Raw genomic sequence first — 21,276 nt, forward strand, 5'->3', positions numbered from 1 at the left:
TGGCGTCTGAAAGGAAGACCTTAACCCTTAAAGCTGGCAGCCGTTTTCTGTGAATCACTGTAAAACCATAAATTTGGAAAACTAATTAAACACAGGACAAACCACTCAAAACGGAAATCGTTCCCCAATGGCACGGGTTGAATAAATTTTCCGTTGAATAGTCGCCATCCTTCTTAGAATCGCTTTCATGGCCGAGGCTGACGCTGCCCGTTATCTGCTATCAAAACGGATGCATCTCGTCGTATCGTGGCGTTGTGCGGGGAAGTTAATTGAAACCCGCTTCCAAGTCATAAGTAACGGAGAACTGCATTTCAGTGTGCAATAAGTAATAAACTTTGTCTTCCACAGCCAACCGGTGCTTCGGTTCGGCCATGCACGTGCACTTTGAAATATTGATACTATCACCTTAACGTTTCTCACATTTCATTTGATTTAATATTTTGACTTCATTCCGCCTCTGTTGAATCGACCGCTAAAAGGAACCTTTTTCACTAAATGTCCGATTTTTTGGCAAAAAATTGAGGGTTACTTTTTGGTGATTATCTCCTTGGGTCAACTCAGATAAAACTCGACTCTTCGATTTCGGCTGCCAATAACCGACCCTAACAGATTGCCACACAAACTTTCCGGTGTTGTTCCAGCAAACAACGCCGTAAAAATTAAACACATTCGTAAATTCGTACTGGAAAACCTCCGCACTCAGCAATGCGGGAATGTGTAATGAGCGCCGTAAAACAGTTTAAAATTGGGTCTCTACCTGCGCCCCTAATAATTATCTTCCGTTTTCTTTGCGCCAAATGCCACCCCCGACCAGGCGCCTCCATGTCTGTTTGCGGCCAAAGGCGCGATACGAGCAGAGCTCGACCTCCATTTCGAGGGTCATCCCCGCCGACGTTCAAATCGCCACCAATTCACCCGTCGGGAGCGGGTGCCCTGCCTAAGCCAGCGTGAAAGGTGTCACAAACCTTCCCAAAAAGCCCCCCCGGGCACTTCTGGCGCGACCTCCGGCAACCCGCGACCCAGTTTATGGGGGATCGAGGCGAATTTGTATATGATTATGATTATTGCCGTATCGTTTATTCTGAGTGTGTGACGTGCTACCCGCCATTAAAAATGCCATTCGAGCAGAAACTTCACCCAAGCGCCGCAGAAACGCACGTCGGCTTAGCCGGTGTGTGCCTGTGGCCCCGGCAAGTGTAATTTGATTGTCTCTGACCCTTCCTGGCTGTCCATCGGGGTAGCGCCCAAAGCCCGTGAGCCTACCACGAGCAGGCCCTTCTTTCGAAGGATCAACGCAAATTCGGCCACCAGCGGGTGAACTAATGCCACTTTAGGACGCGCCCAGGCATAGTGACCCTCTAAATGGGTTTCTAATGGATTTTCGTGCAAAACTTGGGGTCACTTTGATCTGAGAAAATTGAAGGGAGCTTCAAAACCCAACCCCAGTGGCGGTTTAAGTGTGGCAAACGAGTTCCGAAACAGTCGTGATACTTTTAAACTCTGTGTACATATGGCCACTACGAAGAGAGGCGGATATCTGAAGACATGTGTAGCCCCGTATTTTCTTTTCCGCTGAACTGAAAAAGAACTTGCTCGAACCGCACAAGACACATCGTGTTTGCTCACGCGACCACCATTAGTATCAGTTTGGTTGGCGAGTTAAATGGATCGTGTGAATGGGAGGATGCAACCACCGGGCAACTCCTTCGGTTTCGTCGAAAACACGACCGAGGGTTTTTCCACTTTCTTCGGCTGACTGTTTGGCGGCGGTCTTAAGCACTCAGGCTCGGCTCGTTGACATGATCCCGGGAAATATTTTATTATCACTTTCGTACGCTCTCTCTCTCTTTCGCAAGACGATCAACGCTCGAGGGAGGTCGTCGTCATAACTTTTTGCATCCGTCCCCGTTAACAAAACTGATTCCTTTCTTTGTATCGAGGCTTTGTGCGCGTTCAATACACCGAGGCAAGGCTGGTGGATCCATTAGTGAAATGCAATAAATTTGAACCGACGTGGCGGTGGCGTCGGTAGAAAATCACGCACGCACGGCTATCCAAATCATCTGTCGAAATCACCCAAATCGATTGATAGATGTTCGTCCCGTCCCCGCCGCAGCTTCACGGGCAGCTGTCCGTTGTTGGCTGCTCGCTGGTTGTATATCCACCGCTGCACTCCAGATCGCATCCGGAAGCCGGATGTTTCTTCCTTGCACCATGGCGCGCAGTAATGCCGTAATCGATGAGTTCGGGCTGGGTGGCTTCGGAGCCGGAGAGCGACATGTGCAACGGAAATGGCCTGTCACATAAATCAATTAATGTCACCTTTCAAAAACACTTTTTTTCGTTCGAACTCGTGTCCCAACAGCGGAACTCGCAGTGATGCGGAAAATAGCAAACGGACCGACATAATGCGCTCTCCGAAAAAGATGACGACGTCCGGATGCTGCAGGTACTTTTCCCCGTATCGGTCGACACATCAAAGGACCGGCTCGAGTGGAATGAAAGGTCCCACTTGGTCTCACTGAAGAAAGTCGTTCGCTGTGCAGCCCTTTATGGTGCATGTCAACCGACCCCCGACCGGGTGTGTGGTGCGGACAAAATCGCCTTCAGTGTCAGTGGCACGTTTCGCATAGTTGTGTTATCAGCGACATGTAGTTTTTGAAAGTCGTGGCGACCGAGCGAAAGAAAGCAATCCTCTCGAGAGCTTACGACGAAATCCCGGCAAGACCAGGAAATTCGTCAAGCATAAAACACAGATTACCGTTCCCGAGGGCACAGCAAAAATCCAACAGCTTCTCGACAGGCATTTTGAAGCAACTCATCGGTTTTGCCTTACTTCTGCCTGTCTTAGCGTAACGCAGCACCAGCAATGAATAATAAATGTCGGCGAATTTATGTCACAAATATTTTATTACCTACTCCACACTACGACACGGTATTCCGATAGAACTAAGCCGTACTGGGCCACATTCCGAACCTGCCTCCTTGGAATCTTTCACTTTCCATTGTTTGGTAACGATACTTCAAAAAAACATAATCTGCTGCAGCGGTGAGTTCTTCGCCTTTGAGGCTAAGACACGCTAACCTAATTTCGCTACGAAGCATCATTCAGAGGGTGAGCTTCGTGTAACTGAGGGTCAGTCAAGGGCTTCTATCAACATGTCACGGCTGTTGATGATAAGCAGATAGCAAATTAGTGTTCAACAGAATTACTAAAAACAGATGTTCATTCTGTTTCCTATCAAACGAGGCGACATGAAGGGCACTTGTTTTAATGAAATAAAACAAAAAGTTTTATGCGAAACAAGTTAAACAGAGTATTATCAAAAGACTGTTTAGACTCTTTCGTAGCTCTTAACGCTGCATGGCAAAAACCTTATTATAACAGCTTTCAATCGTCATACGAGAGATTATAGAGATTTCCCGTTTTCTCATTTCCTGCAAAGGTCAGCGGCCATGGCTATATAAACGGTTCTTCCAACCCGTTGTCGTGTTCTCGAGCTGTCATCCTCCTGCCGTACTCTGTGTTGCGGCTGAGGCAGCCCCAAACAGGAAACACCACAATGTGGCTTATTTCCTTTTCAATTTTATCCGTCGTTGCAACGCGGTGACTTCGGAGCCCTTTCGGAGCCGTTTCATAAGAGGTTTCCTTTTCGTTACGTCACGCGAACATAACCGGCCAATCCATGGCCAGGCTAGGAGACGGGTAGAACCATGATATCCAGCACGATAGGCACTGTTTCCTTGCACGTTACAAATACATCTAGGGCAGAGTTTGTAAAATGAAACAGGTTATGAGCTGTAAGAAGGAATTCAGTTTGACGCCATGTCCACAATTCCCAAGGTACAACTACAAAGTTGGGTGTCGAATAATAAATCGGTCTCTCTTTTAATCAATTGATAAAAAGACTTAAACCACTGTAAAGTGATCGAACCACGGGAGCAGAGACGTAAAAGCTAACGAATTTTAAATTGACGATGAAATTGAATTTATGTAAATATTGCATAATGCCTTTCGCGGACCGCTCGGACCCCATTAACGGAACATTGTCAAAAGGAAAAGCTCCGCCGATGGCGTCCTGCGGAGCGTTGGATGCAATTTTAATCACATGCAATGTAAGCCTCCGATCCGTTCCAAAACATGCGCGAGATTTAAAATGCCGAAATGTCACCGCCCGTTACCGGTCCGATAAACTTTGACCGAATGGATAAAAAACTACTCCCGCCAGTCTCCCGGGCAGGACGTTGTACATCAAAACCCGGATTCAGTTAAGATACAGATTTCCGATTTCCCCCGATAGATTGGGGAGCAAATCCTTTCAACCCTCACACCGGGGCTCCGATGGGTTCGGGCGGCGTGGGGCGGGGGATTTAAATAAAATAAATAAAAACAATCCCAACCCGCCGACGATCCAATAACCGACGGGGCGGGACCAAATTCAAATTCACGGCGGCCAAAGTCCGCGCCACATGCCGGGAGATTTTCCAATTACTGTTCACATTCGCCCCCGTCACGGTGGTCGGATGACCCACGCCAACGGGCCAAGTACCTTAAAAGGCCACGCAACGAGCCCCTCACTTTCCGGTTTTTCCGAACTTTATCAGGATTTAATCCCGGTGGGTGGCGGCCGGGCGGTTCATTCATTTAATGTTAATCTCGTGACTCAACACCGGAACAGGGCGAGCCCGTCAAGCGTGGCCTGGCCGAAGGGAGCTTATCGTGCACGATGATGGATGGGCGGCCCCCGTGACCTCCGGCCGGGTTGCGCATGATAATTATAACAAACATTTTCATTTAGCCATTACTCGCTCTTTTCACTTACGGCCCGCTTTTCCAATTCCTTTTCGTAAAAAAAAAACCAGAACCCGAACCGATCGATGGGCCTGAGGTGCCGCTGGCTGGGGTAAATGAGGGCGAAATCAGATCAATCATTCCACGGAATGCAACTCTGAAACTAGGCGACCTTTCCGATCCCGGGATTGATAGAACAGCGGCTCGTAAGTGACCCGTAAAATCCCTCGGGCCATTTTCCATCCTTCGACTTGGCATCCTTCGTTCCGTCTTCTCGAGTGCACCATCGTCTTCGTCCGGTACTCGGCCTCCTCGGCCAGGGGTCAGGTTCACCATTCTCGACACAACCACGAATCCTAGCCACGGCTTCGCACCCCACAAAGATGCGGATGCTGCGGGGCGTGGATCGTCTTACATGCTTTTAAAAATGCCTCACACGGCACAGGAAACCTTCGTCTGTCTCCGAAAATTAACTTCCAAATAAACTTACAAGAGCAATTCTCTTCCCGTGCCATTTACTTGATTCCTAAATGCGATTCCAAAACCGTTTTTCACAAGAGTTTTAAATGTCCTTTTCGTGTGGCTTATCCGCCTTTGTGTCCCCCGTTTCCAGAGCCGACACACAATCCGCCGGCGAGGAACGTTTGGGCGAGTGATTATGTAAAATTTTGCAACATTTTAGAGCGTCAACGGGATTCCCGCATCACACGACCGACATGGAATTAAAACCGGGGCCCCACACACTGGGCCATTCAGAAGCGCTCGAAACTGTCGCGCCAAGATGTTTGTAAGGGGAAACTTTTCCTCGGGTTGGCCGGAACGGCCGAGACAACTTCCACTTGTGCTGTCCTCGAAAGATGACTTCTCTCAAGAGGTGCGTGCCAAAGCCACGCCACCGCCAAGGTGTGCGCTGGGCCGTATGTATGTTTCGCATGTTTCCCGTGTAAGTCTGGCATTCTCACGGGACACGCCGGCACTTGTTAATATTTAAATTCCACTTCTCGCAGAATTATCGACATAAGCCAGACACGACACTCGGGGAATGCCAGAACACTCGAAATGCGCGGCCCAGCACGCCATTCTGCGCGGCCCAGCACGCCATCCAACTGAAGCTGGGGTGCGTTGTGGAAAAATGTTGAATGTTTCAATTTGTTAACATCACCCACCTTCGCGCGGGCGGGCGAATATTACACAAATTCTTCCCTCGCGAATAGGCCCGTTTTTCCGGTTGGGCGTCATCTCATTTTCCATACCATTCCTACACGGCCACACATACTAAAGAATTCCTCTGCTCTTCTTTTCTCCCTCTCGCACAGGTGAACTAGCTGGTGGTTCGAGAAAGTTTCGCACCGAATTCCTCCAGGAGTGGCCAACGCCGGGAACTGGGCCTTATTTTGATACATCCGTTGCTACCAACATCACGGGGCTGGTCGGCAAAACGGTTCTGCTGAACTGCAAGGTGAAAAACCTCGGCAATCGCACGGTAAGCGCCCTGGCATCGGTCCGTTTGCGACACCAGCGTCGTTAACCAGCCCGTGACAGAAAAACGGTTCGGGATGGGACACAAAAAACTGGGACTGTATTTCCTGTGTTTGGGATTTGTTGGAACTGGAGCCCTGCAAAACCTGACCTAATTAGCGCCATATCGGTGCTTCGATTTCCGGATTACAACTGTCCGTACGGCCGATGATGATGACTCCTGCCAACAACGGCAACGGCTCGTCGAGTAAAGCCCCAATTTCCTCTCAAACTTTTTTCGACTCCCGGCCTATAGTCCTGCGCCGAGCAGAAGGCACAAGGCTAAGGGTAGACGATAATTACACGCCAGTCTGTGGCCACCCAACGGAAGCCGCTTAAATCTGTTCTAATGGGTTAATGCTAGGGCTAGATTTGGGTATGACCGAGCTGTATCGTGTCTTGATTGTTGGATGGCATATAAGAGATAAAATCTGAAGTTGCCAGCAAAGCAGTGAAGCATGAATTTCCAGACCTAGGCACATAACGTGTACTGAGCGACTTAAAACAATTGGAACTAAACTTTCGACTTATGTAACTCCACTTCTACCAGAGTTTGAAAGGAAACCAACTCGTACTCACGAGCGTGACACTTTGAACCTTCAAACGCCCGAAGGGATTTCTACGGAACGGAACCACACGCGGAAACAGACCACTCAGCCTCATTGTTCCAGTGAGCTGGGAGTGTTGGAAGCGTCACTTTTACACTTTTCATGATCCCGCAACGACATCCTAAGCTCGGAAGAGCCGCTCAAGTGGCGAACTCCGGGGAAACAAAAAAAAACTCACCCACAGAAATTACCCCCTTATTATCATTGTTATTATTATGATTGCCATTCCTAATGGTGCAGGTTTCACACTCGGTGGAAGAGTTGGCCCACGTAAGGGCCCAGGATACTCGGTTCATTTTACCATAATTCATCGTCTAACGTACGGGTAATGAGGAAAAATAGCTTACTGTCCTTACGACGAGCCGCGTAACAACCACGGGAGAATGCGGCGCTACGGAAAATAACGACGTGATACCGAGATTTCCACGAGTGTGTGGCTGGCTGGCCTCGGCTCGGTATCAACTGCGCCGAAAACCGCACCCAACCATTTGCATTACACCTTGGCGGCGGCGGTACCGACGACGGTACATTAAACCTCCGCAACACATGGACCGGAACCGGGGCTGGTGGAATGAGTTCGAAACGGATAACGGATCAGAAAATACGGCGATGTTTTCGTCTTTGTGTGAAACACAAAAGTGCGCCAGAGCGTACTGTATGGTGGAACATCCAATTATTTCAAAAGCTGATAAAGAACAATGTTTGGTTGGAACAACTTTCTAAAGGAGCTTATTTATTTTTTCGTTTCAACTCATTCAAAAGTTCAATCCGTTCAAATGATTTAGCAACATGTTTTCAACAATTCCATCGATGCCGAGTGAGCCGAACCGGTTATTTTCACCATTCCGAACAGTTTCAATCTCGAACTGTCGCCAGCAGAGCTGGAACCGTATGCAGCGCGACACCATTTGCCATTAGTGTAAACGAAAGCCAACTTCAGAACTGCATACCGACGGAGAAATTGAAAAATAACTATGTGGCCATTTGACTGCAAAAAAAAATTGAAACTCTCCGAACGGACCCGATTTGCCAAATCCATCAAGCGCTGCAAGAGAGAGAAGAAAAAGTTTAGCAAAACTACGGCTCCCAGCAATCACTGCAAAGTTGTATTTTGAATTCAAGCCACTTTTTGGCTCTCTTTTTTACAGTTCGTATCGGGCTCATTCCGACTTTTTGTAACCCGTGCCCGCCAATGCTTTGTTCCATGTTTTAACCTCAGCAGTCACATCTAAGCAGTCTGCGATTTAGTGCAAGTCTTGCGTCCTGCTTCAGATCGAAGCAACCCTTCGGTGAATCTTCAGCTTTCAGCTTGCTGCTTCGGGGAGTTTGTTTTTATCCGCTTCCTTCGATTTTCCCATTTCCAGGTTTCCTGGGTGCGGCATCGGGACATCCACCTGCTGACGGTCGGGCGCTACACCTACACCAGCGACCAGCGCTTCGAAGCCATGCACTCGCCGCACACGGAAGAGTGGACACTCCGGATACGGTACGCCCAGCGCAAGGATTCCGGCATTTACGAGTGTCAAATATCGACCACACCACCGATCGGACACTTTGTCTATCTCACGATAGTGGGTGAGTATTACGTGATATGCTGCCCGGTGGCCGGTGTGGCATGTTGCGGCGAAACTACGACACACCAGACGCCGCAGAAACCGAATCGGAGAGAAATTCCAATTACTGGCCCTTTAGCCCTGCCGTGAGCTGCAACTTTAATTCCAACTTTGGTGCACGATTTCGATACTTTTGGCACCGAAGGGCCACTCGAGTTTGACGCTGGCTCAGCAGCCACTTCTCGCCGCAACGGCAAGTAAAACTTCGGCCACGTCACTATCACTTGCCAGTTCGCTTACGAATTGCGCTTTGTGGCAGCAAATCGGGCGAGAACGGCGACATCCCCAGCTAGGTGGCACTCCAAAAAGTCGAAATACCCGACCCGCCGTAAGCTGAGAAGTTTTGTTAAAATTAAAATGAACAAAATTACAAAGCCCTTGGCGTGCACGCGCTTTGGTGAAGTTTGCAGCCGTTTCTGAGGAATCGAGCAAAGTTGGAGAAAAAAATCATAATCAATTGCCTGCAAACTCGGGCGCCCCCTGTTTGGTGAACAAATAGAGAAATCGAGCTCGGGCCTGTGCCAACGCGTTGGCGTCGGGAGACTGGGACACAAGACTGGGTTCTCTGATTTCATCCGGGAGCCGGAATGCCGGATTCTTATGATCTTCCGCCGCTCCAAGCGGAATGGTAAAAAGCAACATTAAAAGCATTCCTTCTAATGCGCTCCTTGTCCGCCAGTGGAGGGCGGCCACCGAATGCTGTGTTGCAACATTGCTGCTGCCAGTCGGCCAAAGCGAAAGGAAAGATTTTCGCCGGCACAGAGTCTCCGGCTGCTCCTGTAGGGCTGCTCGCCATCGACAAATCAGTTTACCGGAAACCGGAACCCGGGCGCTGCGGTAACGGAGGCTTCCGGATGTTATGAAATATGTAGAACATGTACAATATTATGAGCAGCTGACAGTTCTCGTATTCGTGCCCACGGGGATTGGGTGTATTTTCGTCCTGCGTCCCTCTCTGCGCCACACTATTCGGTGGCGACGTCGAGAACGTTGCGACCTGCCATTATTGCCATGTCCCCCGTGTGTCTTTCCGGAGTAAATCCAAGCACACGCCAAACATCACATTGATATGGTACGGTACGGGTCCGTACTGTTGCTTTTATGGCCACGCTTCAACCGCACACGATTCACGATTTGCTGGCCGCCAGGGGTCAGGAGGAGAAATAAACTTTAACTGCTTTTCACTCTCCACGAACAAAACCTACGAAATGGCGTATGTTTGCGGAGCGAAATTATGTCGCCCCGACATGCGGTGGCGGCAGCAAGATCTTGGTCCATAAATATGCTGCAAACAATTCCTGCCGATTGGGCAGAGTGAATGGGAGTTTTTATCATCCTTGATTTTAATACCATAATTCTCTGCACGCTGCGTGAAGCACTTATGGTACACATAAAATGCCCTTTCGATGTTGCGGAATCGCTGTTTTCCATGGATGGAACTTTATTGCTATCGGAATGACGTTGAGTGAGTTATTAATTTTTATAAACAATCTACAAATAAGCAATTCATCGAGCGATACAGTCTGTGGGCTACATTTTTATGATAAAGACCACAACCCTCATGCAATAAACTTCCAAAGGAATTTTCATGGCCAGTGGATGAATTAATAAAATTAATGTGCAAAACATTGTTCCCGTCCACCGATTGCTCCTGCTCTCGGTTTGTCATCACAATCACAGCCAACCACAAGCAAATTGGCAGATCCTAAACGCCAATTCATTACTCACTTTAACTGGATTGCGATTGGATTTGGGTTTAATAGACAGTCGTTGGTATAAGTTTAAAATAATCCTCGAGCGCAAAATATGAAGTGAACTATGCTTGTTTTAATTGTAAAATAATGGCGCAACTACGGACGCCATCTTTGATCGACTACCTCCTGTCTTAACTCCTTTTGGATCATGTTGCTGCGATCGAGCAAATAACTTAATAAGCCATCTTGTTTTCTCCCTCCCTTCTCATTCACACCTTCCTGTCGTCGCCTGCTTGTGATGGTCCCGCCGGTTTTTCAAACTCATCGATTCGCTCCCCGGCTGATGGACGACATTGGGGACCATTTGTACACCAAACACGCTACCGCTGTTTCGATTGCCTTCGATGGCCAACATTTATTCCTTCAAGAACCAGTGACAGAGATTAACGGTGGCCCTGATTTATTTATCAATAAAGGCTCAACGATAAATCTCACCTGCATCGTTAAGTATTCCCCCGAGCCACCGCCGGCCGTCGTGTGGAAGCACAATCGAGATGTAAGTAAGGCCAGCCCCCCGAATAAAGTCCTGTGTGGATTGGCCACGTAATTTGGGCTCCAAGGAGCCGCGTAAGCCAATTGTCAACTCGATCTGCGCGCTTTTCGCCCTTTCACTCTAACGCAGGACATTAATTTCGACTCGCCCCGGGGAGGCATTTCGCTCGTCACCGAAAAGGGCATCCTGACGACCAGCCGTCTGTTGGTGCAGAAGGCCATCGCCAGCGACTCTGGCCAGTACACCTGCGAGCCGTCGAACGCCAATCCGGCATCCGTGCGGGTGCACATACTAAATGGTAAGTGTACGACTCCCGGTGTCTCTGTGTGGCGCAGGTCCATTGCATCGCGCGTGCTTCTGGCTAGTGAAAAGTCCCCCGTATCCCACACCCTTCGTTCCAGGAGAACACCCCGCGGCAATGCATCACGGCATCTCGACCATCCTCTCCGGGCCCAGCCTGGTGGCGTTCGTCCTGTCGACGATTCTGCTCTTCTACCACCACAGTATCCGATGGAAGGATTTTCGGCTGACATAGTAATGCTTCAGCGAGCGAGCGAGTTTTTCATCGCCCGAAGTGCCGGGACGGGTGCATGTGAGTGGCGTAAAGTTACGACGACGAGCATTAAGGAATATCGAATTTAACCGACGCCGGCAACATCAAACATCAAACACTCTGCCCTCTGCTGACGTCTGAAGCAACAAATGAAGCCAACATCGCTTAAGTAACTTGGAACCAAACATGTTTTTCACAATGCACAAACAACAAACCCCTGTCTGCACCCGCTCTCCGACTGAACGGTGGCAGGAGGATTATCTGGATTATCTGCTAACCTTAATTTTGAACCTGCCGGGAAAGTGTTTGGAATTGATTGAAGTCGGATCATGGCACCGGAAACCGTACACACTGTTGCACTGCTTCCCGAGCTCCGATGGATACCGAAACTTTCGACTACAGCTGGGTTCGTATCATTGAGATCTCACCCTGATCCGACACAATATTCAAATGAGTTGTCCGTTTGAATTCAGATAGGACGCGTGCAACGTTTTGTTAACAGCCTTAGTTACTCTTAATGATAAAGACTGATAGGCCAACCAGACTGTACCCGGCCATGTCGTTATGTGGCTTGGTTTTCATTTTCACACAACATTTTCGAATCCTCTTTCCATTTCTTCTTGGTTTTGACCAATTTGAATGTGGAAAATGCGAAATAGAGTGTAGATTTGCATCTAAATTAACTAAACCAGAATTTCATTTTTTTCGTTCGTTTCGTGCCTTATTTTTATATACATTTTTTGTACAGAAAGCCTAGATATTCAATCATCTAATATTGAGTGTTACACGCCACCATATTCATACGTCCAAAGTGCTACAATCCTTCACCATGCATGGCGAATAATTTCCTCAAACTACTACTAACTTTTGAACTCAACCGATCACGACGGATACATTATTCTTCGTTTTGTGACTAGTGGTTTGGCCAAGAGTTGTTTGAATATCATCGTGCGAAATGCGTCACCAAAGTGGAGCACCCATTCGAGCTCAAAAAGTTCACTTCCCGGGTCGTCTCTTTTACAATCCAAAAATGAGAACGGCCACGGTTAGGAAAACGCGGGCGGGTTAGTTATTTCAATTATCTAATTTGTACAGAACCACCATGTGTATATAAAATATCGCTTAGAAGACAAAATATGTAAATAAACGTAACTGATTTAGTACACTACTTTAGGTTGACTGAAACCAGCATTGCGTAGTGTACTGATGCGGAGCAATTTGGTTTAAACGAATGACAAACCTTTATGGATAGAGAAATTTGTACCGTTTTCGTTTCACATCGAACATGCAAAAAGAATTAAGAAACAAGTAACTGGCCGTTATGGTGTAATTAAAAGTTTTTACATGACGCGATTTCGTCTACCGTTGTTTCGAAAGCAAAGACACGATAAGTTTATTTTATTGCGAAAAGCACGGTTAAGAACAGCAAAACTATCTCAACCATGTTTGTCTATTGAACAATTGTTGACATATCAAATAATGGGAAGCGTTGTGAATCACGAGACATCGCACCGCCGATACACACTCCCTTCGAAGGGCGAACAAATTATCGGCCCGGTGCTGGCCAACGACAAACATTTAGTGTTTCAACTATTACTTACGAAAGGCCGCAACAATTCGCCCCAAAGGACGTGCTCCATGGTGCTCCAATATCGAGCACCGAGCTCGTTGGTGTTGGTCGGCGCTGGAACGATAGTTGAAAACGAAAGTTTTTGTTTTATGTTTGCTTTCGGTCCGGGTTTTAACTTTGTATAATAAATTAAAAATAAGGCGCGGTCCATGGCGCGGAAAAATCAAAAGCATTCGCACGGCACCATAGGATTGCTGGGTGCAGTTGCCAATGTCGAATCGGTTCGACAAAGCGGATGGTTATTCATTCGGAAATTTATCGAAGGCATTCAAGCGCTGTTCAAGAAAGTTGGTAATAAATTATAACAAAATCGAAAACAACGGTAATGAAGTGCGGAGCGGCAAAAAACCAGGACACAGGAGGCAGGATTCGGACTGGAAAAGAGAAAGAGGGAAAGTTCGAAATCAATCGTGTAGCAAAGGAATAATGCACAAACTAGGAGCAAACTCTGAAACGGACAGAGTTTCTGTCATTGTTATACATAAAATTCTCTACAATCTCTGTCAACCAAAAAAAACACAGTTGTCAACGCAATCGATCGTTACTATCCCTACGGTTGCTTAGCAACCTACGACGCTGCGACGAAATCCCATTCCAACATATTTTCAATCCCGCGTTGTTCGGCTCAGCTCAAGAAGCAGTTGAATTCGCAAATAAAACTCGAAGCGAACCAAATAAAAACTCGAAGAAAACTCATTTGGAGACTAGCGAATGAACACGAACGGGCAGTCGATGGACATTTTTTAAATGTCTTACGTCGAATACCAACATGTGATCCGAGTGGACAGACAAAACCAAATACGGATTATTCGGATACACGGATCAAGGGTAAAAAGTTCACGATAACGAAAGAAAACATTACGCTGACCGGAACTACGGGAACAGATACTTTCAAAACTGAAAGTCGGAAACCGAAAACGAAAAAGTTGAAACGTTTGTTCAAACCCGAGTTTGCACGAGTGTTGGACAAACATTAAAGTAATCTACCGGCAAACTGGCAATATAAGAGTATCAGTAATGCTGAGCGGTCAGACCGCCAGGTCAAAACCATACTCTAGCCAACCAGAACACAAATCCCAAAGGAAAGTTACTTTGTACTTCAGATGTGAACCACAAACATTAGAGCCGAACTGGTTGAAGTAAGAAATAAAAAACAAACAATGAAACTTAATAATAAACAATCGACTTTTCTTTCTTTTCAATTTGTTTCTTTTCTATTTTACATAACATGCCAACGCCTCAAAGTGGTTATCACTTCAAAATATAGCCCACTTTCTAGCAAGAACCGGCCGATGGTTTACGTTCTCGGGTGCTGATAACAAACGCGATTGAAACCGGTCTCGTAATCTTCTTACAAGCTATTCCAATGGAATGCTCAGTACATCCGCAACATGTGTCGAGTGTGGTTCGCGTGTTTTGCGCCCATCGTTATGCTGGCATCTTTACTGCCAGCATCGGAACCGGCCATCATCCGCTTAACGTGCGAAGCTGTCGATGGCAAGTGTTTGCTCAAAAACATCTACGCCACCGACGAGGATCGCTTCAAGGAGATTCGTAACGAAGGGTATCAGGATTGGATTGAGTTTTTCGACAGCCACATTCATACGCTGCCGCCGATTCCGTACATCCGCCGAGTGAAAGCGGATGCCATCAATCTGGTGCGCATCGAAGAAAACACCTTCAGCACGATCAACGGGCTCGACGTTTCCTTCAACCGTTTGCGTGAAATATCTCCGAAAGCTTTCGAGTGGCCCGAGGAGCTCCGTGAGCTCACTCTAAAGGGTAACCCAACGCTCAAAGACTTTGCCTTCCTTCGGTCGCTTACTGGACTCAGAGAGTTGGACATGTCCGAGATGAAGCTTGAGCTGGACTTGATCGACATCCAAACGTTCTCGAAGATGGCGCAATTGACTAGGTTGGACATGAGCGACAACCGCATCTCAACGGTGCCGGTGGGCATGTTTGCGCATCTCACTAGCCTTAGATCGCTCGATTTGAGCAGTAATTCGATAGCCAAAATTGCTTCGGGAGCCTTTGCTATCAACGGCCAGGGGATAGAGTTCAACCTGTCGAACAACAGCATCAGCATCATCGAGAACAACGCATTCACGCACGCCTCAAAGATCGACCTCCAAAACAACAAGCTCCTCGGTGTCGGCCCTTATGCGTTCGACAACCAGACGTACCTGCGCACGCTAATCATATCTGGCAGCGTACAGTTGAAGAATTTCGACTTCCTACACAACCTACCGTACCTGTACAGCCTCGAAATGTCCCGCATGAACTTCTCGTTCGACGGCGTGCCACGCAACATCTTCGACGATCTCGCTTCCCTCGCCTCGCTAGATTTGTCGCACAATCTAGTTACCGAGCTACCGATTGGCATTTTCGCTGAGCTGCAGTCGCTCAACTTTGTAAACCTTCGCCACAACCTCATCTGGCACGTGGAGTTTGGCACGTTCTCGATGCGCAAGTACGACCTGATCGACGAGATCGACCTATCGTACAACGAGATCAAGGAGATGAACTTTCTCGTGTTCGTACCGCTCAAGTACCTGAAAACTTTACTGCTGCACGGGAATAAAATAACCTACGTCAATGCGAAGCAGCTGACGCGAAACAAAAGCCTCCAAAGCTTTGGCATCCAGAACAATTTGGTGCGCTGCTACGATTTGATCGATCTGCTCGGTTCGCTCAAGCTGGTCCTCGATCAGGGAGAATTTATCTCCGACCGACCGAACGTCGATGGTATCAAGTGCGAGCCGTAACAACCCGGATGTAGTAGCACACAACATAAAACGGTACTGAAATCAACGGAATATCCTTATACTTTTACTTCACATACGCTGAAACTCCCATCATCATGTGACAGTTGCAAAAAGCGCCGCGAAATCTGTGGAAAGGCGTCAGCTCCATATCTGTTTGTCGAATCAATCAACGTAGTCAATCTAATCAGTAACCTAGCAACGCGATGCCCACCAACCGCCATCGTTGGGCGGTTTATTTACTTGCTCCCGGTTGATGTGGCGGATTAATGAGTCGATCAATATGTTGTTTCTAGACCGGCCGACCGACCACCGTACGCCTCGTGTCACCCAAAAACGCGATATCGATTTTCACACCAAAGGATCAACAATGGCATCAATTATCTTTCCGGTGGTTTTCGTGGTCACAACCCGTTTTGTTTACTAACTACAATCGGAAGCCACACTCAGTTCCCATGTGTCCACGCGTCCATAGATTTCGAGTAGGATCAACAATGTGGTTACGGATTTCAACAATATCGCACCTACCACTTGCCCCTGTATATTTAAAGTTTTGCCATAATTTGACATCGCGTGAATGACACCATAACTTTAACTCACGTAGGAGTTTAATTATTACTGTGGCTGACTGCAATTCCGCCGGATTGTCGTGGTTGCGAAACAATACTCGTCGATAGCGTTGTTCACCTAGCCATTCGCTGGTAGGGATTTCGATAAATATGAAAACCGCAGCCGTACCGCGTGTTGAATTTGATTAACACTGAATCATTTAATATTTCTATGATTTTAGTATGGATCTCGCCCCGGGGTCCGCAGCCTCCGTAGACTTCATGGCGCCACAAAACATCCGGCTCATGGCGCCCCCAAAACATGGCCTTCGCAAGCGTCAGAACACCCATTCTTAACCACACTTCACGTTCGAACATGCACTGGCCGTGTTGCTGTGGCCCCATTTAGCGATTTGCATAATTCGATTTACAGGTACAAAAAATGCAAACATTAGCACAACGAGCCACGGATCATTCCGATCGAAAACCATCGCCGGGGCGCGGTGCGTGGAGTTTGACTAACCCATTACTAGAGAGAACGGACGTGCGGGCAGTGCTAAGACCCGGAACGTTTATCCAATAAACGGAGCGTCCGGAGGGAACTCGTAGCCGAGTGGAGCAAATTCGGGAACCAAAAAACAACCAAATTGCTGTCCATGGTCAGCAATTTACATCGCCAAACGGTCGGGCCATGTGCACCGGATCCGCAGCAAATCCGCACCATCTTCCCACTAACCGGCAACCGGCGGCGGGTTATTACCGACACTGGACTCTCTGGTTGGGTTGGGTGGTACCACTTGGGCCCCACGGGAGGTCTTTGTGGGTTTTATTTCGTTTTATCATCCAACGTGGAAGTGAGTTAGCCAGCGCTCGGCGTAACGAAATCACCCTCTCCGCATGCTGCCCGTTCGCTTGTGGACACCGCAAACCCCGTTCCCTAGAGGGCCAGCAGGATGGTCGACCATCCTGGTGCCCGATAACGGCACCGGGTTTCACGCCGGAACAGTGCGAATTGGCGTGTGAATAGTTCGCGGATTGGAAGCGAGCGCTGAATTTTAATTAATTTCCAAATAAATTACTTTAATCGATTTCAAGCGCTTTCACCACCGCCACTCCATTTACATGTGCCGCTAGTGGACAAAGTCACAAAGCCTCGGGTACACACTAAATTCGCGCATTTGGTGGCTCTGCTTTATCTAGGAAACACTCATTCACTCCGGACCCGGAACTGATCCGGGCGCAATCGCCACCACCGGCATGCGCCAAGATAATGCCATTAAGACCCGCCGTGCGAGGCTGTCGGTGCAATTTAATAATCTTGTACATTCAGCGGTCCATGCGGCTGGCACCAAAATTCGGACGTAAATTGGTGCCACCGATCGGAGAGCGAATGAAACCTAAAATCATTTCACCTTTGAGCCAATCTAGTTTTTATGTCCATTTAACGATGACTTGGCCAGTTCGGTCTATAATTGATAGCCATCGACTGTGCTGGGCATCACGATAATTTAAATTAACTGACGAATGATCACCTTACACCAAACTAATGTCCGCCCGATCGCTGTCACGCATAACTTAGTTATGATTAATCGCTACTTCACGCCGCCAAATTTTCGTATTGCTTTCGTACCACACCCCGGCATTAACCTGGCATTATCGGGTCAAGGAACACGCACTTCCGCCGACCTGTGTAAAGTTGTAAGCCAGCATAACAGGAAAAGTGTCAAAAGCATGGACGCCACGGAAAGGCATATTCCGCGCCGCACTTACTGCCCCCGTTACTTCGACCGGTTACAGTGTCGTCTTTTATAGTGTTAAATGGTGCTGAAAACATGGTTTCCTTGGATCGGCTTACGTGCTCGATTGCGTCCACCGTGCCGTGCTCGGAAGTCGTCAGGCAGAGGAGACAGATGGTCCTGGAAGTGGTTGGTGTTCGCCAGAAATCCGGCAACATACTCATGTGCGGATGGTTTGTTGGCTGATTCAGAATGTGGTATTCGGGTTTTGTTCCCTTAAAATCGGATGATTTTAGGCACGGATTGAACTTTCCAGATAATAAACCAATACCAATGTGTTAAGTGAGGCCGGTTCTCGGAGACGATACGGCCTCCCGGTTCCGCTCCACAAGAGCTACTGATGACAACAAATTCACAGGACCTAGACCGTGCCGAAAGTGCTGATCCGTGCTGCGGTCTCCTTGCTGGCCGAATGTCGGCCTTTTTTGCGGCCTTCCCGATCCCAATTCGGCCAATAAGTTTGTCGGGAGCAGAGGCCCACGACAGTTGCGAGAAAAAATCCATCCGATCCGCCATGCACACGTTTCGGTTTCGTGGTAAAAAGCGTGATGCATAACCAAATCTTTTTGCTTACGAAAGATCAAAATGGCCGCTGGCCATTCTTATGGGGGCTGAATTTATTTTGCATTTGCACCGGTTGAGGCCGCTTTGCTCTGTTTTTGCAGATGTCAGCTTTTCAGCTGCGGACCGCTTATTTTTCTCCCGGGCCCCTTTTTTCTGGAGAATCCCTTTTTATGGCCGGCTGCATCTGTGCATAAAATAGAGCCAACTACGTGCGCAGGTACGTGCTGGGGACGCATTGCAACAATAGCGCACCCACCGAGTCCTTGGTCCGAAATATTCCGTCCGGTTGTCAATGAAAAGGCGCAGGAGTTATATTTCCCCCGGTGGCGAAAACCCGCTCGCCTAAATAACACATTTATTTACGAAAACCCACAAAACAATAGTCCGCGAGGCATATTTAATGTACGGATCTAGACGGAAGGAGTCCGTCAAAAGTTTCATCCCAATAACGCCGAAAATAATTGTATAACTTTCGTGGCGAGCAATCGTGTTCTGCGGCTACGTAACCCGAGCTCTCCTGGCGTGACCATCGTCTGTCTCGTCGGCCGGATAGGGGAGTCAGCTTGAAAGTGGCACCTTCGAAAGCCACTCCCTTTAAACGGCCGAAACCCGTGCGCCGTCGGTGACTGAATTTGCTTCTGGCGTTCCCCAGCGAGATGCTCGCAATTCACCGGAACAACGTCGGCCCGGGGCCGTGTGTGACTTGCCGGATCCGGGCGCCTGGCTGCTGACCAGCGGACCCAGCAGAAAAGTTGTCAGAATGAAGGCCCCAACCTACGCCGTCCATGGAGGAACCCAAACTCAACCCTAAACTCCGACGATGGCCGAGGGGCGAGGAGCACGGGAACTACCACCGGGAATACGTCGGTCTGCCACAATCCTGCGTCGCGAAGTTCATCATTCGGTTCCGTAGGCCACTTACTTCTCTTCCTGTCCGTCTGGCTCTTCCTCCGGCGCGCTTTATCGTTTGCTTTGTTTTCCGTATCCCCGGTGGACCCCGGGACAGAACTGTCTAGCTGAGGGACTCGATTTGCATACTCGGCCGAACGTGTGTCCGACGAGCCGTGTGCGCGCCCAGGGTCCTCCATGTGGGTACGAGTGGCCGAGATCTTCTTTGTCTGCCAATCGGAGGCCCAGTTTTCCGCCCGAATGCCTCGCCCGATACATTTGAGCTTTCACAGCCACAGAGCGTGTCGAATTAAACCGTGCTCCGTATGCTATTTGGAGCTCCGTTCCGGAGGGCTCCTTTTCCAGTACCGGTCATTGCGACGGACGACGGAGCTCTGGGACAGCGACGACCACCCGAAGTAGCGTAGTTAAATTGCCGAGGAGAGTCAGCGAATTGAATTACTTTCGATCCAACCCCTTTCGGAGCAGCCACTTCGGCGAGAAGCGTTAAACCCGCGTGGGACGTGGGACCACCGTCTGCCGGAGCGGCAACACGCCTCTGTTCTTAATGGTAATTTCTCTACGGGGGAAATTTACCCTCCTCAGCCACACGAACCTATGAAATTAAAATTAATTTCCTTCGTCATTTTGCACCAGCAGAAATGAAAGGGCTGCCGCCGGGCCAGGGGCCGTTGGGAATGTTACAAAAAGTTACGCACTGCGCGTTTGATCATCTCCACTCGTCTTGTTTCTCTATCATTATTTACCGTACCAGGGCTCGGAAACCGGCCAAGAACTAGAGCGGCGAATCCGTCACGCGCGGCCCGGGAAACTGCCGAGATCTGTTTTTATGCGTGAACCTTTCTGGATCCTCAGGAATGAGTTCTCTCGGCTCTTCAAAGTACACTTGTTTGCACTCATATTCTCCGCCGGAACCTCGGTCAGTCTGAAACGTGGAGGAGGAGCACGGGATCTTCCCACCCGCCGCAAAAAGGGTCTATCGATTCTCGTTACGAGGCTTTGATTAAAATTCCGTTGCACGCCGATTCAGGCTGCTTCATTAAACCATTTTTTTCCTTCGTTTACCTGCCCAAGGTCTCGTTATAATTTAGCCCTCGTCAGTCGCGAAGACATGAGGCCCTCAGGACATCGCTGGGAGTTGATTGGCATGAATCTTTCCATCGATTGATAAGTAAAACAGAACAGATTCTTGAAGAGCAACTCCATGATTAAACAGACAGTTGAAGCTTCTTTTCGAAAGTAATTTTTAAAATTAAAAAAAAGTCCTTTAAATCTTTCATTTAACTTCTTTAGATAAATGTTACTGCTCGGTTCGCTTTCTGGTACCTAGCGGATGGGATAATCGAATTTAAATTAATCCTATAATCTTCCTCCGTCCACTCGATGTATCCTGGCGTGGCGGTTGTTTACTTTTCCGTTCACCACCCTAACGGTTGGCCTCAAGCCAACGATCGTCGGACCGAGCGCTGCTGCCAAACTCGAAGGCGCCCACAACCTGGAACCTGGTGCCCCCCGAATGCACCGATTGGGGTTCTAAACGCGGACAGCGATGCCAACAAACTTATAATTACCGCGCAACCTTTTAATCTTTATTGACCCACATACTGACCCGCATTCCGAGTATGCCGAACTTTATGTTGTAACTTTTACGACCCTTTTTCCAACAGGCTGAGTTGGAGCATAAATCAATTGATGCTGGCGTTAGTCAGCTTAAAATATTACAAACGTCACCC

The 21,276-nt window shown here is 48.3% G+C and overlaps 2 protein-coding genes across 3 annotated transcripts in view; both read left to right on the forward strand.

The window, feature by feature from the left end:
• Nucleotides 1–11,313, forward strand: part of LOC131208747 (zwei Ig domain protein zig-8-like) — a 39,692-nt gene extending 28,379 nt beyond the window's left edge. The window contains exons 3-7 of the mRNA XM_058201585.1: nucleotides 6,109–6,275; nucleotides 8,283–8,493; nucleotides 10,654–10,781; nucleotides 10,908–11,076; nucleotides 11,180–11,313. Coding sequence (XP_058057568.1) covers nucleotides 6,109–6,275; nucleotides 8,283–8,493; nucleotides 10,654–10,781; nucleotides 10,908–11,076; nucleotides 11,180–11,313 — 809 coding nt within the window. The remainder of the gene's footprint in view (nucleotides 1–6,108; nucleotides 6,276–8,282; nucleotides 8,494–10,653; nucleotides 10,782–10,907; nucleotides 11,077–11,179) is intronic.
• Nucleotides 11,314–14,357: 3,044 nt separating this feature from the next.
• On the forward strand, nucleotides 14,358–17,366 carry LOC131212886 (leucine-rich repeat-containing G-protein coupled receptor 4-like). Of its 2 annotated transcripts, none has more exons than XR_009156933.1 (2): nucleotides 14,358–16,427; nucleotides 16,517–17,366. XR_009156933.1 is itself a non-coding variant. In XM_058206955.1 (2 exons), exon 1 carries the CDS (start codon nucleotides 14,392–14,394, stop codon nucleotides 15,727–15,729), a length of 1,338 nt encoding a protein of 445 aa, XP_058062938.1. In that variant the 5' UTR covers nucleotides 14,358–14,391; the 3' UTR covers nucleotides 15,730–15,762; nucleotides 16,517–17,366. The 2 variants fall into 2 exon arrangements, 1 of the variants encoding a protein (XP_058062938.1); XM_058206955.1 differs by having other exon boundaries at nucleotides 14,358–15,762.
• The last annotated feature ends 3,910 nt before the right edge of the window (nucleotides 17,367–21,276 follow it).

Source organism: Anopheles bellator, chromosome 2 (genome assembly GCF_943735745.2).
Source record: "Anopheles bellator chromosome 2, idAnoBellAS_SP24_06.2, whole genome shotgun sequence".
Classification (NCBI taxonomy): Eukaryota; Metazoa; Arthropoda; class Insecta; order Diptera; family Culicidae; genus Anopheles; species Anopheles bellator.

Coding starts and splice junctions, on each gene's coding strand:
- LOC131212886 (XM_058206955.1), top strand. CDS start 14,392: ATGCTGGCATCTTTACTGCCAGCATCGGAACCGGCCATCATCCGCTTA.